The following is a 12470-nucleotide window of genomic DNA, read 5'->3' on the forward strand; positions in this document are numbered from 1 at the left end:
AAGCTTGGAAAATTATATAGGTATTCATGTTATGACCATTTAGGAACAAGGAGTGGTTCACTTATTCCTTTAGAATATTTCTCGTATTACTCTTTGGGATAGTTTTAATGGGTGTCCCATGGAGACAGGAATGAAAGAAACTAACAGTTCTCAGCTTCAGGAATATTTATGGAATGATCAAGAACCCTAGAAGCAGCCATAATGGAGCCTTTTTAAAAGGAACTTTCATATTTTTAATTTTAATGAACTTTTTTTGTTGTTATTATTTTAAGGCAATGAATTTCCAAGGGAGGTTAAAGTATCTTCATGGACAGAAAAAGAAAGGGAAAGATGGATCAATACTTCCACCTCAGTTGGCTTTGTTTGCGATAGCTACTCCACTTCAGCCACCATCCATACTTGAAATCCGGACCAAAAATTTTATCTTTAGAACCAAACACAAACTAGACTTCACACCTATTGGTTGTGATGCCAAGTAAGTGAGACTTTTTCACTTCTATTCTATCAGATGTACATTATGTTTCAGTAAGTCTCTCTTAGCATGTAAAACATACATTGTGGACTGTATGTAATATTGTTTATTATTAGATTGGCTATTAGCTTTTATTCTTTCAGTGTAGGCTTTTACAGTAAAAATAATTTCATCAGGCTCACAAATCATCTTTTTAATTTTTTGCAAGACTTGTCTCAGATGATGATGTTCTTAGTAAGGTTTGTTCTTCTGATGACATTTATGTTGGTTTGTTTTACGTTTTTAAATGGCACAAATGTTATTTGATTTCTAGCCCCAGAAGTTTCAGTAACTTTCAGAAAATTGTGAGCAAGAGTCTGATATTAAGCATTTATATCGTATCAAAACATATCAGTGCTTTTCTCCTTTCTAATGTGGGAATGCAGAGAGATAATTTGAAAAACCTTCTTCCCTAAAAATAGATTATAAAAACGTTCCAGATTTTTATTAAAGATTTTCTGTTACCCATACATCTGCTCTATTCGATTCAGTTTTAGCATACTAATTTCCATGGTTTTATTCAGGAAAAGAAAATAGGCTGAAACTGAAATTTGCAATCATAAGCAAAGAAGAGCGGTTTACATAGATGTGTTTAATTTCATATCTACTTACTGATGTGAAATTCTAAATGTGAACTAAAACATTGCAGAAACTAGCGTAAAACCAATGAATTTATCTTTGTTATTTCATTTATGTTAAATCATAATTCATTCTTATTTTACCTTTTTAAATTTTAAACAGAGGAAGAATTGTTTTAGGATATACTGAAGCAGAACTGTGCACGAGAGGATCAGGGTATCAGTTTATTCATGCTGCTGATATGCTTTATTGTGCTGAGTCCCATATCCGGAGTAAGTTGTAGTTCCTTATGAACATGTCAGAAAAAAACAGCATACACTGTAGTACATGTTTCAAATTCTTATGTAATGTAACGTGTTTAAGTAAACTATATGGATAAACTTCTACTTAGTAACTTATCATCATGATTAACCAGGGTTACACTCTTTGTTCATTAACTTGTCTACACCTGCCTCAGAAATATTGTTGTTTAGTTATTTAAAAATAACCATTTGGCCCATGAAGTTTTGCTTGGGAATTTTTTAATTACATTGTTATCAATTCATAAATCTATGTTAATATTGTAACAATAATGTTTTAATAACTCTACTTTAAAATTATAAAGTATTAGCCTGTAGGAAAATATTCCCTATTTAAAAATAATTTTTTAATCTTTTTTGTCCCCAATTTATGCTCTCTCTCTACTTTCCTGTGTTACTAGAATTGTCTGGTACATAATCTTCCCTTTAACATTTAAAATAATAAATTTAGTCTGAAATGGAAAAAAAACTCTGAAAAACCATTTCCATGCCTTTTTTTGTGTGTGTTTAAAATGTATCATCTTTGGGAATAAAGGAAATACATCCAGAACTATGTCACAAGAGCTTTGTTTTAGGAATATTCTTTAATATATTGATTTGGGGTTTGATAATTTAATTTTTTAATTTTATTTTAGTGATTAAGACTGGAGAAAGCGGCTTGATAGTTTTCCGGCTTCTTACAAAAAACAATCGATGGACGTGGGTCCAGTCTAATGCACGCCTGCTTTATAAAAATGGAAGACCAGATTATATCATTGCGACTCAGAGACCACTAACGTAAGCAAAAGAATGTTTCCTGTTTTTGTTAACAGTTTTGTTTTCATAAGTCCTCTTATGTGAAAGCATAAAAATAATTCAAGCAGAATTTAGTCTGTAAATAAAAACTGAAAAGTTTAAGTAATTTGTCTAGAAAGAATAGCACAGGTGAGAGACATTGAGAAGACAGAATTGACAAATTTTATTGAGCAGCTACATGTGCAGAGCTATAGAAAGAATAGTAAAAGAAAGCACTAGGGTTTTATCCTGGGCATATGAAGTACATATGAAAAGCTAGTGTCATTGGTAAAATAAAAGAAAAATATAACAATGCTTTATTTAGAATATGTTCTCTAAACCCAGCAGTGATTTCAAGAGTTTCTTACATATGTTACAAATGAGTCCTTTATCAAATATTTGTATTGCAAATGTTTCCTCCCACCCTGGAGAATTGATTTTTGTCTGTGGCTTGAGGTAAGGATTGATTCCCCCCAGCCCTTATATGTATACCCAATTGACCAGTCACATTGAAAAGGTGATTTACTGAGAAGGTCATCTTTTCCCTACTGCACTGTATTTTGATCAGGGGATTTTGTCTTTGGTTCTCTGTCTGGATTGTGTTGTTCTATTAATAGTTCCATTGGTGTAGTTGTCTATTTTGTCTAGCATTACACAGTCCTAGTTATTCTATCTTTATTATAAATTTCTATGTCTGAGTGTGTCTTTATTTTGTTTGTTTCGCCTTTTTTGTTGTTCTGCTTGTGAAGATTGCCTTGGTTCTTCTTTGCCCTTTATAATTCCATATACATTTTAGAAAACAGTTGTCTGAAAGTCTGTTGAGATTTTGAGTGAGATTACCTTGAAACTGTAGATCATTTGGGGAGAATTAACATCTTTTTAATACTGAATCTTTGAACCCATGAACATGGTGAATGTATGTGTGTATATAAGTACCCATGGAAGTATATGAGTATGTGTGTACAGATGTATATGAGTGCATGGGTATGTGTGTACCTCTACAAATTTGTCCTTCTCGCTTGATCAATGTTTCTAGAAGGCACCTTTTTTTAAATTAGACTTTATTAGTCTTTATTAGAATCCAACTTTTGGTTTATTGATTTTTTTTCTATTTTATACATTTGTTTTCAGTTTTAATTATGTCTGCTCATTATTATTTTCTTCCTTCTACTTTCTTTGGGTATAATTTACGATTTTATCCAACTTTTAAAAAATATATACTTAAACATATATATCAGTTTCCCTTTAAGTACAACTTTACAACCCTCATCTTTTGCTATCTTATTTTTATTTAATTGAAAATACTGGCTAATTTTCTTTTTATTTTATTTTTATTCACGAATTATTTAGAAATACAGTGTTACTGTACTTTTTGGGGTTTGGGGATTTTTCTAGTTGCCTTTTTGTGATTGACTTAGTAACTTAGTTCCACTATAGTCAGAAAACGTTCTCTGAATGAATTTCAGTTTTTTTGAAATTTGTGGTGGCTTATTTTATGATCTAATACACGGTCTACATTGGTAAAATATCCCATGTAATCTTGTGAAGAATACATGTTCTGTCATTTGGGAGTATGTTGTTCTTTTTGTATATCAGAAGTCTAGTTTGTTAATTGTGTTCATATTTCTATACATTTGTTATTTTGTGTGCTTCTGTTACTAAGACATGTTGTTTTCATTTATTTATTACTAATAGGGGGCATCTTTTTACATCTTTCTAGGATATTTTTCTTTTATAAATTACATTTGTGTCATTTACCTGTTTTTCTGTTGAGTTGTTTGCCTCTCTCTTAGACACTATTGGAGCTCTTTATTATGGATATGAAATTATATATATATGTTAAATTATAAATTATATATGTTACAAATATTTTATTTAAGAATTCTATTGCAAAAATACAAATACTTTAATATTAAATAACTTTCATATTACTAATTATGCCAATCTTTGTTTTTATAGCTTCTGGGTTTTATTAGAGAGGTTTGTTGTTTCAGATTCTTAAGTTTCTAATTCCTAATTTTTTTTTATTTTGTTATTATTATTTTTTTGAGACAGGATCTTACTCTATCACCTAGGCTGGAATGCAGTGGCACAAATGTGGCTCACTGCAGCATTAACCTCCCGGCTCAGGCAGTCCTCCTGCCTCAGCCTCCCGAGTAGATGAGACTGTAGGCATGTGCCACCACGCCTAGCTAATTTTTATTTTTTTGTAGAGGTGGGGGTCTCGCCATGTTTCCCAGGTTAGTCTCAAAATCCTGGGCTCGAGCAGTCCGCACACATCAGCCTCCCAAAGTGCTGTAATTACAGGCATGCACCACCGGGCCTGGCCCCTAAATTCTCGTAGTCTGTTTTTATGTGTAGAGCTTTATTCCACACAATTTTGTTTTTGTTTTTGTTTTTGCATGGTGTCAGGTAGGGATGTAATGTGACCATGGAATTAACTAAGTTATTTTTAAAAAATTAAATCATTTAAATATGCTTGTCTGAAAAACAATTTTATAGCACCAGTCATGAGAATAATTGAGGTGAAAATAAAATATGCCCCCTTTTGGATTCAATCGTAATGTATTTTGCTTGATGTTTTTCTTTCTTTAATAATTTTTATTTTAAAATGTTTGATAGAATTTTCTCTAAGACTTTTTTGTACACAACTTTAGAGATGAGGAAGGAAGCGAGCATTTACGAAAACGAAATATGAAGTTGCCTTTTATGTTTACCACTGGAGAAGCTTTGTTGTATGAGGCAACCAACCCTTTTCCTGCCATAATGGATCCCTTACCACTAAGGACTAAAAATGGCACTAGCGAAAAAGACTCTGCTACCAAATCAACTCTAAACAAGGATTCTCTCAATCCTAGTTCCCTCCTTGCTGCCGTGATGCAACAAGATGAGTCTATTTATCTCTATCCTGCTTCAAGTACTTCAAGTACTGCACCTTTTGAAAACAATTTCTTTAACGAATCTATGAATGAATGCAGAAATTGGGAAGATAATACTGCACCGATGGGAAATGATACTATCCTGAAACATGAGCAAATTGACCAGCCTCAGGATGTGAACTCATTTGCTGGAGGTCACCTAGGACTCTTTCAGGATAGTAAAAACAGTGACTTGTACAGCATTATGAAAAACCTAGGCATTGATTTTGAAGACATCAAACACATGCAGAATGAAAAATTTTTCAGAAATGATTTTTCCGGTGAGGTTGACTTCAGAGACATTGACTTAACAGATGAAATCTTGACATACATCCAAGATTCTTTAAGTAAGTCTCCCTTCATACCTTCAGATTATCAACAGCAACAGTCGCTGGCTCTGAACTCAAGCTGTATGGTACAGGAACACCTACAGTTAGAACAGCAACAGCAACAACAGCATCACCAAAAGCAAGCAGTAGTGGAGCCACAGCAACAACTGTGTCAGAAAATGAAGCATATGCAAGTTAATGGCATGTTTGCAAATTGGAGCTCTAACCAATTCGTGCCTTTCAGTTGTCCACGGCAAGACCCACAACAATATAATGTCTTTTCAGACTTACATGGGATCAATCAAGAGTTCCCCTACAAATCTGAAATGGATCCTGTGCCTTATACACAGAACTTTATTTCCTGTAATCAGCCTGTATTACCACAACATTCTAAATGTACAGAGCTGGACTATCCTATGGGGAGTTATGAACCATCCCCATACCCCACTACTTCTAGTTTAGAAGATTTTGTCACTTGTTTACAAGTTCCTGAAAACCAAAAGCATGGATTAAATCCACAGTCAGCCATAGTAACTCCTCAGACTTGTTATGCTGGGGCCATGTCGATGTATCAGTGCCAGCCAGAACCTCAGCACACCCATGTGGGTCAGATGCAGTACAACCCAGTACTGCCAGGCCAGCAGGCATTTTTAAACAAGGTAAGGGTGTTATCAAACTGAATAAATCTTTCAGTGATTCTTTTTACCTTATAGACATGTTACACATTTTTTATGTCAGCTGATTTTAATCTATTTTCCATAGCGTTCATGGAGACAGCATTTTTCATTATATCTGTGACTACCTTTTTTTTTTTTTTTTACAAGCCTGTACTTTTTCTAGTATGTTACTAATATATCATTCACCTGATTCATGAGAGAGAAAGATACGAAGGACTGAAGCAACATGAATGTGTCCTTAATATAAGATGACCTAAATTACCAGGTGAAATTAGTTTTTAGAAGTATTATGTTTAAAATAGATAATTTGGTTTATTCTTTCTGGATTCTTTAAAAATATGGCAATTTAAAAATTCAAACTTTAAAAAGTATTGCAATTTTTAAGAATAATTTCTTCAAAGCTCTATTTTTTTTATTTATGTTTGAAATTGAGTTAAACTCAAATGTAAGTGTACTTTCTTACAATGCTTTTGAAACTCTAGATTAATTATATCCCTGGAATTCAGTCCTAGACACCTCCATGTTCTCGAGCTATTCCTCCACATTACCTCCCCTATCCTCATTTTATCCTTTAAGGTAGAATGGCTTTCTTTTCTGCCTTTCTTAAAAGAGGTAACTCAGCTGGCTTTCTGTCATAGAAATCAAGCTTGATAGTGTATTTTTGTTGTTTAAATGTGTCATCAGAATCTGGCAGTGAGCACACTTTAAAAATGATCACTGAAAAAAAAAGTTAACATAATGTTAATAGCTGCTGTCTCTGGCCACTCAGGAATATATCATGTTTGCATTTATGCTTTTCCATTAGAATATATTTAGTTCATTTTAAAGGATATTTAAGTTTAGCTTTAAAGAATATCTTGACTAAAATTAAGCTCCTTGGCCCCTGTTTACTCTGTATTAGAGTATAATAATTAAAAGTATGACCTGAAGCTTTATCTTTAATTGTATTTTCTGGCTTTTTTCATACATTTTGCTTGTGTAATCATTTATGAACTTTTTAATAGAAAATGATGGTGAAGATTTTTTCTTATTCTCATTCCTTACATCTTTCAATTGTATTAAATTGAATAATATTCAGTTAGTCTATCTCAGAAAATTGCTATGAAAGTATATTTTACTCTTGAGTAAAGCAAATTGTCCAGAAGCTAATTCTGTAAAATTACATTTTGAATAAGGAGTTGCATGAGTAGCACGTAAGTTCTTTGCAGTGTTTTCGCCTCACTAATTTTTATTGTTTCTTTGTGAATAAACAAATAATTCTGTAGACCTACATATACTCCAGAGTAGATGTTATTGAGCTAAGACACTCAATATTGAGCCACTGAGTAGCTGTTGAGCCCTTGAAATGTGGCTAGTCCAAATTGAGATGTGCTGTGTGAAATACACATTGGATTTTTGAAGACTTGGTTTGAAAAAATAATGTAAAATATCTCATCTTTTATTGTTGATTTCATGTTGAAATGATTAGTTTTTCAGCAGCCACATTAAAAAAGTAAAAAGAAACAGGTAAAATTAACTTTAGTAATGTATTTTATTTAATCTACTGTGGCCAAAAATTTAAGTTCTGTATGTGACTCACATTATATTTCTGTTGGATGACACTGTCTGTACAGTATGTTTGAAGAGAATGGCTGACATGAATTGTGTTATGAGTAATGAGAAAAAATCATTTAAAACTCACCATTATCCGGACAGGTAATACTTTTTATTTAAAGAATTTACAGTATTGCCATTCATTGAAGAGACAGGTTATATGACTTTTACTATAGATTTTATATATGTTTTGGAGGATCTGTGAAGTAATTAACATTTTGATTACTGAAGCCTGTTATGTAGGTTTTACAAAGGTAGATTTTATTTGAAGCAATTAAGGCTATGATTTTAATCTGTTTTAAAGTTTCCAGAACTTCCACTAACTAAAATATAAAGGCTCTATAATCTATAAAACTCTACAGAGCTGTGCATCTTCATGCCGTTCCTTTTTATTTTTCTTTTTTCTACTAGCAGTTATAGAAACCAGATTCATTGCAGTGTGAGAAAACAAGAAAGGGCATTTTCTTTTGGTAACTTGATTCTGTAATTAGAACTATGCTTTCAGTAGTATTAATTAAAAGTATGAATAAGGAATCAGTTATGAAAATCATACCTGTGGTGTAATATTTTAGGAATATTTAGAAACATTTAGAAAATCAGAAGCTACCTTTTTTGGAAAAGTTTTGCATTCCAGTGTAAGATTCCTGAATATAATCAGTTCATTGACACCTATAACTTGAAACCTGGTCAAAGCAAACCTACTTATGACAGAGAATATTTAACTGTAATTCCTGACTGGTGCTCTTTGACCCATCAATTCCTGCCTGACCCAAAGGCAGTCTGAAATGAGACAGCTGTATCACTCATCTGTACCATGTTCAAAATTTCCTGTCAGATTAATGGAAAAACAGGTTATAAATGCAACTAATACGTAATATGTCCTCAGTATGTCTTCACTGTGTGAAAGATTTAAATTTAGCAGCAGTAAAGGAACTTAAAGTTTACAACTCTCAGGGGTAAGATTTTAAAAATACATGTTAATATGTCATTTAATGGCTTAAGATACTTGGAAGATCTATTCCAATAAGTTACATCACCATTTTTGTTTTCAGTTTCAGAATGGAGTTTTAAATGAAACATATCCAGCTGAATTAAATAACATGAATAACACTCAGGCTACCACACATCTTCAGCCACTTCATCATCCGTCAGAAGCCAGACCTTTTCCTGATTTGACATCCAGTGGATTCCTGTAATTCCAAGCCCAATTTTGACCCTGGTTTTTGGATTAAATTAGTTTGTGAAGGATTATGGAATAATAAAACTGTCACTGTTGGACGTCAGCAAGTTCACATGGAGGCATTGATGCATGCTATTCACAATTATTCCAAACCAAATTTTAATTTTTGCTTTTAGAAAAGGAAGTTTAAAAATGGTATCAAAATAGTACCTATACTATAGTCATTAAGGTAGAAAGTGTACTGCCACAGAGTAGTGAGATACCATCTACATTTCACATTATCCTGAGCACCACAAAATATGCAAAACTTTATCAGGGAAACTAAGACTCTTTTAAATTAGAAAGCATTCTTTATTTGAATTATTTCTGTCAGAATAAAAATAAAATACTTTGAGTTTTGAACTACTGGATTCTTATTAGTTCCCCAAATACAAAGTTACAGAACTAAACTAGTTTTTCCTATCATGTTAACCTCTGCTTTTATCTCGGATGTTAAAATAAATGGTTTGGTGCTTTTTATAAAAAGATGATCTCAGTACTCTCCTCCTCCACTGTTCATCTAAGTGCCTCACATTTTTTTCTACCTATAACACTGTAGGATGTATATTTTATATAAAGTATTCTTTTTCTTTTTTAAATTAATATCTTTCTGCACACAAATATTATTTGTATTTCCTAAATGCAACCATTTTCATTAATTCAGGCATGTTTTAACTCTTCTACTCACCTATTTTCTTTAGGTAAAGTGCAAATAATGATTGAAAAAATAATTATTTATTACATAATTTAGTTGTTTCTAGACTATAAATGTTGCTACGTGCCTTATGTTGAAAAAATTTAAAAGTAAAATGTCTTTCCAAATTATTCTTAATTATTATAAAAATATTAAGACAATCGCACTTAAGTTTCTCAACAGTGTTTTCAGAAGAAATATACCACTCTTTACCTTTATTGAAGACTCCATAATAGTTGAATGTTGCAATGTGAAAAATCTGCTGTTAACTGCAACCATGTTTATTAAATTGCAAGAAGCTTTATTTCTAACTTTTTAGTTATATTAAGCAAAACACCCATTTCAATGTGTATAAATTGTCTTTAAAAATTGTTTTAGACCTATAAACCTTGATAATATATTGTGTTGACTTTATAAATTTCGCTTCTTAGAACAGTGGAAACTATTTGTTTTTCTCATATTTGAGGAGTGTTAAGATTGCAGATAGCAATGTTTGGTGCAAAGTATTGTAATGAGTGAATTGAATGGTGCATTGTATAGATATAATGAACAAAATTATTTGTAAGATATTTGCAGTTTTTCATTTTAAAAAGTCCATACCTTATATATGCACTTACATAATTTGTTGGGGCTTTTCATACTTTATCAGTGTGTCTTTGTAAGAAATAAAGTAATGAATCCAACTGCTTAAAGTTGGTATTAAGAAAAAGACAACCACACAGTTCATTTACCTTCAAACATTAGGTTGTTTTTAATGATATACTGATCTTCTTTACCAATAGGCAAATTAATCACTCTACCAACTTTACTGTCCTGAAATGGCTTAAAAGAAAAAATGACACCATCTTTTCTTCTTTTCTTCTTCTTCTTTTTTTTTTTTTTTTTGAGACAGAGTCTCACTCTGCCACCCAGACTGGAGTGCGGTGGCACAATCTTGGCTCACTGCAACCTCTACCTCCTGGGTTCAAGCAATTCTCCTGCCTTAGCCTCCCAAGTTGCTGGGATTACAGGTATATGCCACCATGCCCAGCTAATTTTTGTATTCTTAGTAGAAACGGGTTTCACCATGTTGGCCAGGCTAGTCTCAAACTCCTGACCTCAGGTGAGCCTCCCACCTCGGCCTCCCAAAGTGTTGGGATTACAGGCATGAGCCACCACACTCAGCTATTCTTTCCTTTAGCTATGAGAGCTGAAGAACTTAGACACATTTTACATGTATTATTTTAAAATCTGATGGAATCCCAAACTGAGATGTATTAAAATACAATTTTCGGCCAGGTGCAGTGGCTCACGCCTGTAATCCCAGCACCTTGGGAGGAGGGCGAAGAGGGTGGATCACAAGGTCAAGAGATCGAGACCATCCTGACCAACATGGTGAAACCCCGTCTCTACTAAAAATACAAAAATTAGCTGAGCATGGTGGCGTGAGCCTGTAGTCGTAGCTACTCGGGAACCTGAGGCAGGAAAATAGCCTGAACCCGGGAGACAGAGGTTGTAGAGCTGAGATCACACCACTGCACTCCAGCCTGGCAATAGACCGAGACTCCATCTCCAAAAAAAAAAAAATATACAGTTCTTATTTCTTTTACTTTTTTTAGTAAATTAATGTATATAAAAGTGTCTTCGTACAAAATGTCTCTCAGTTCTGTGTATTTTCAGTCAAAACTTTGAACCTGTAGAATCAATTTAAGTTTTGAAAATTTGTCTGAAACATTTCATAATTTGTTTCCAGCATGAGGTATCCTTTTAAGGATTTAGACCAGTGGTCTAGATTAATACTCTATTTTTACATTTAAACCTTTTATTATAAGTCTTATATAAACCATTTTTGTTACTCTCTTCCACATGTTACTGGATAAACTGTTTAGTGGAAAAATAGGCTTTTTAATCGTGAATATGATGACAATCAGTTATACAGTTATACAATTAAAAGTTTTAAAAGCAATATTGTATATTTTTATCTATATAAAATAACTAAAATGTATCTAAGAATAATAAAATCACATTAAACCAAATACCCATTTGTCTGTATTAAGTGCCAAACAAAGGATGCTTAGTGCACCGCTACATTGAGAGATTTATTTCTAGATGATGTGCACATTTAAGGATATGGATGTGTCTCATTTAGTCTTTTCCTATACCAGGTTTTTCTTATAATACCTGAAGACTTACCAGTATTCTAGTGTATTATGAAGATTTCAATCATTACTAGGCACAAATCAGTGTTTTTCGATGTTACTAAATTTTAGGTAAGTGCTTTCATGGCTTTTTTCTTCAAAGTGTTACTGCTTACATATATCATGCATAGATTTTTGCTTAAAGTATGATTTATAATGTCCTTATTATCAAAGTTGTATACAATAAATAATAAAATAACAAATATGGATAACATGTTTTAATGTAAATTCTTCTCTCTGGTCCACGTAAAGGAAATTATCATTTATACTATAGTGTTATAACTATGTTAGATGAGGGCAATCTACAATGCTTAGTGATATGTTAAGTCAATAATTCATAAACTTCTTAGACAATTTTGCTCCCAGTGTTTGACCTTTATCTGGATATAAAAAACACTCTCAGTAGCTTCATAAATTAAAATGCTTCTGAAATGAACTTTTTTTAAGCCCTGTGTTATCAGTGTAGTAGTGTATTTTAGATTAAAATCCAAAATCCCATTTTAATAATAATTTATGAATATTTCTGAAGAAATTTGAAATAACCCTTGTTAGCTGTATTTTTTGCTTAGTTTAGAAAAACCATTGCCCAAACTTAGTATTTCTGTTTAATAAGTATCAATGATATGGAAGCCTTTGGCCTTAAATTCATGACTGTTGAACATTCATGAAAAATTCTGCAATTAGAATTGATTGAAGAAAA

The 12470-nt window shown here is 32.4% G+C and overlaps 1 protein-coding gene across 1 annotated transcript in view; it reads left to right on the forward strand.

Moving 5' to 3' along the window:
- AHR (aryl hydrocarbon receptor) overlaps positions 1–11979 on the forward strand; it is a 48347-nt gene extending 36368 nt beyond the window's left edge. The window contains exons 7-11 of the mRNA XM_017956878.3: positions 273–475; positions 1253–1362; positions 2025–2166; positions 4821–6069; positions 8733–11979. Of these exons, the coding sequence (XP_017812367.1) occupies positions 273–475; positions 1253–1362; positions 2025–2166; positions 4821–6069; positions 8733–8876 (1848 nt within the window). The 3' untranslated portion in view covers positions 8877–11979. The remainder of the gene's footprint in view (positions 1–272; positions 476–1252; positions 1363–2024; positions 2167–4820; positions 6070–8732) is intronic.
- Positions 11980–12470: the final 491 nt, after the last annotated feature.

Source organism: Papio anubis, chromosome 4 (assembly GCF_008728515.1).
Source record: "Papio anubis isolate 15944 chromosome 4, Panubis1.0, whole genome shotgun sequence".
NCBI classification, from domain to species: Eukaryota; Metazoa; Chordata; class Mammalia; order Primates; family Cercopithecidae; genus Papio; species Papio anubis.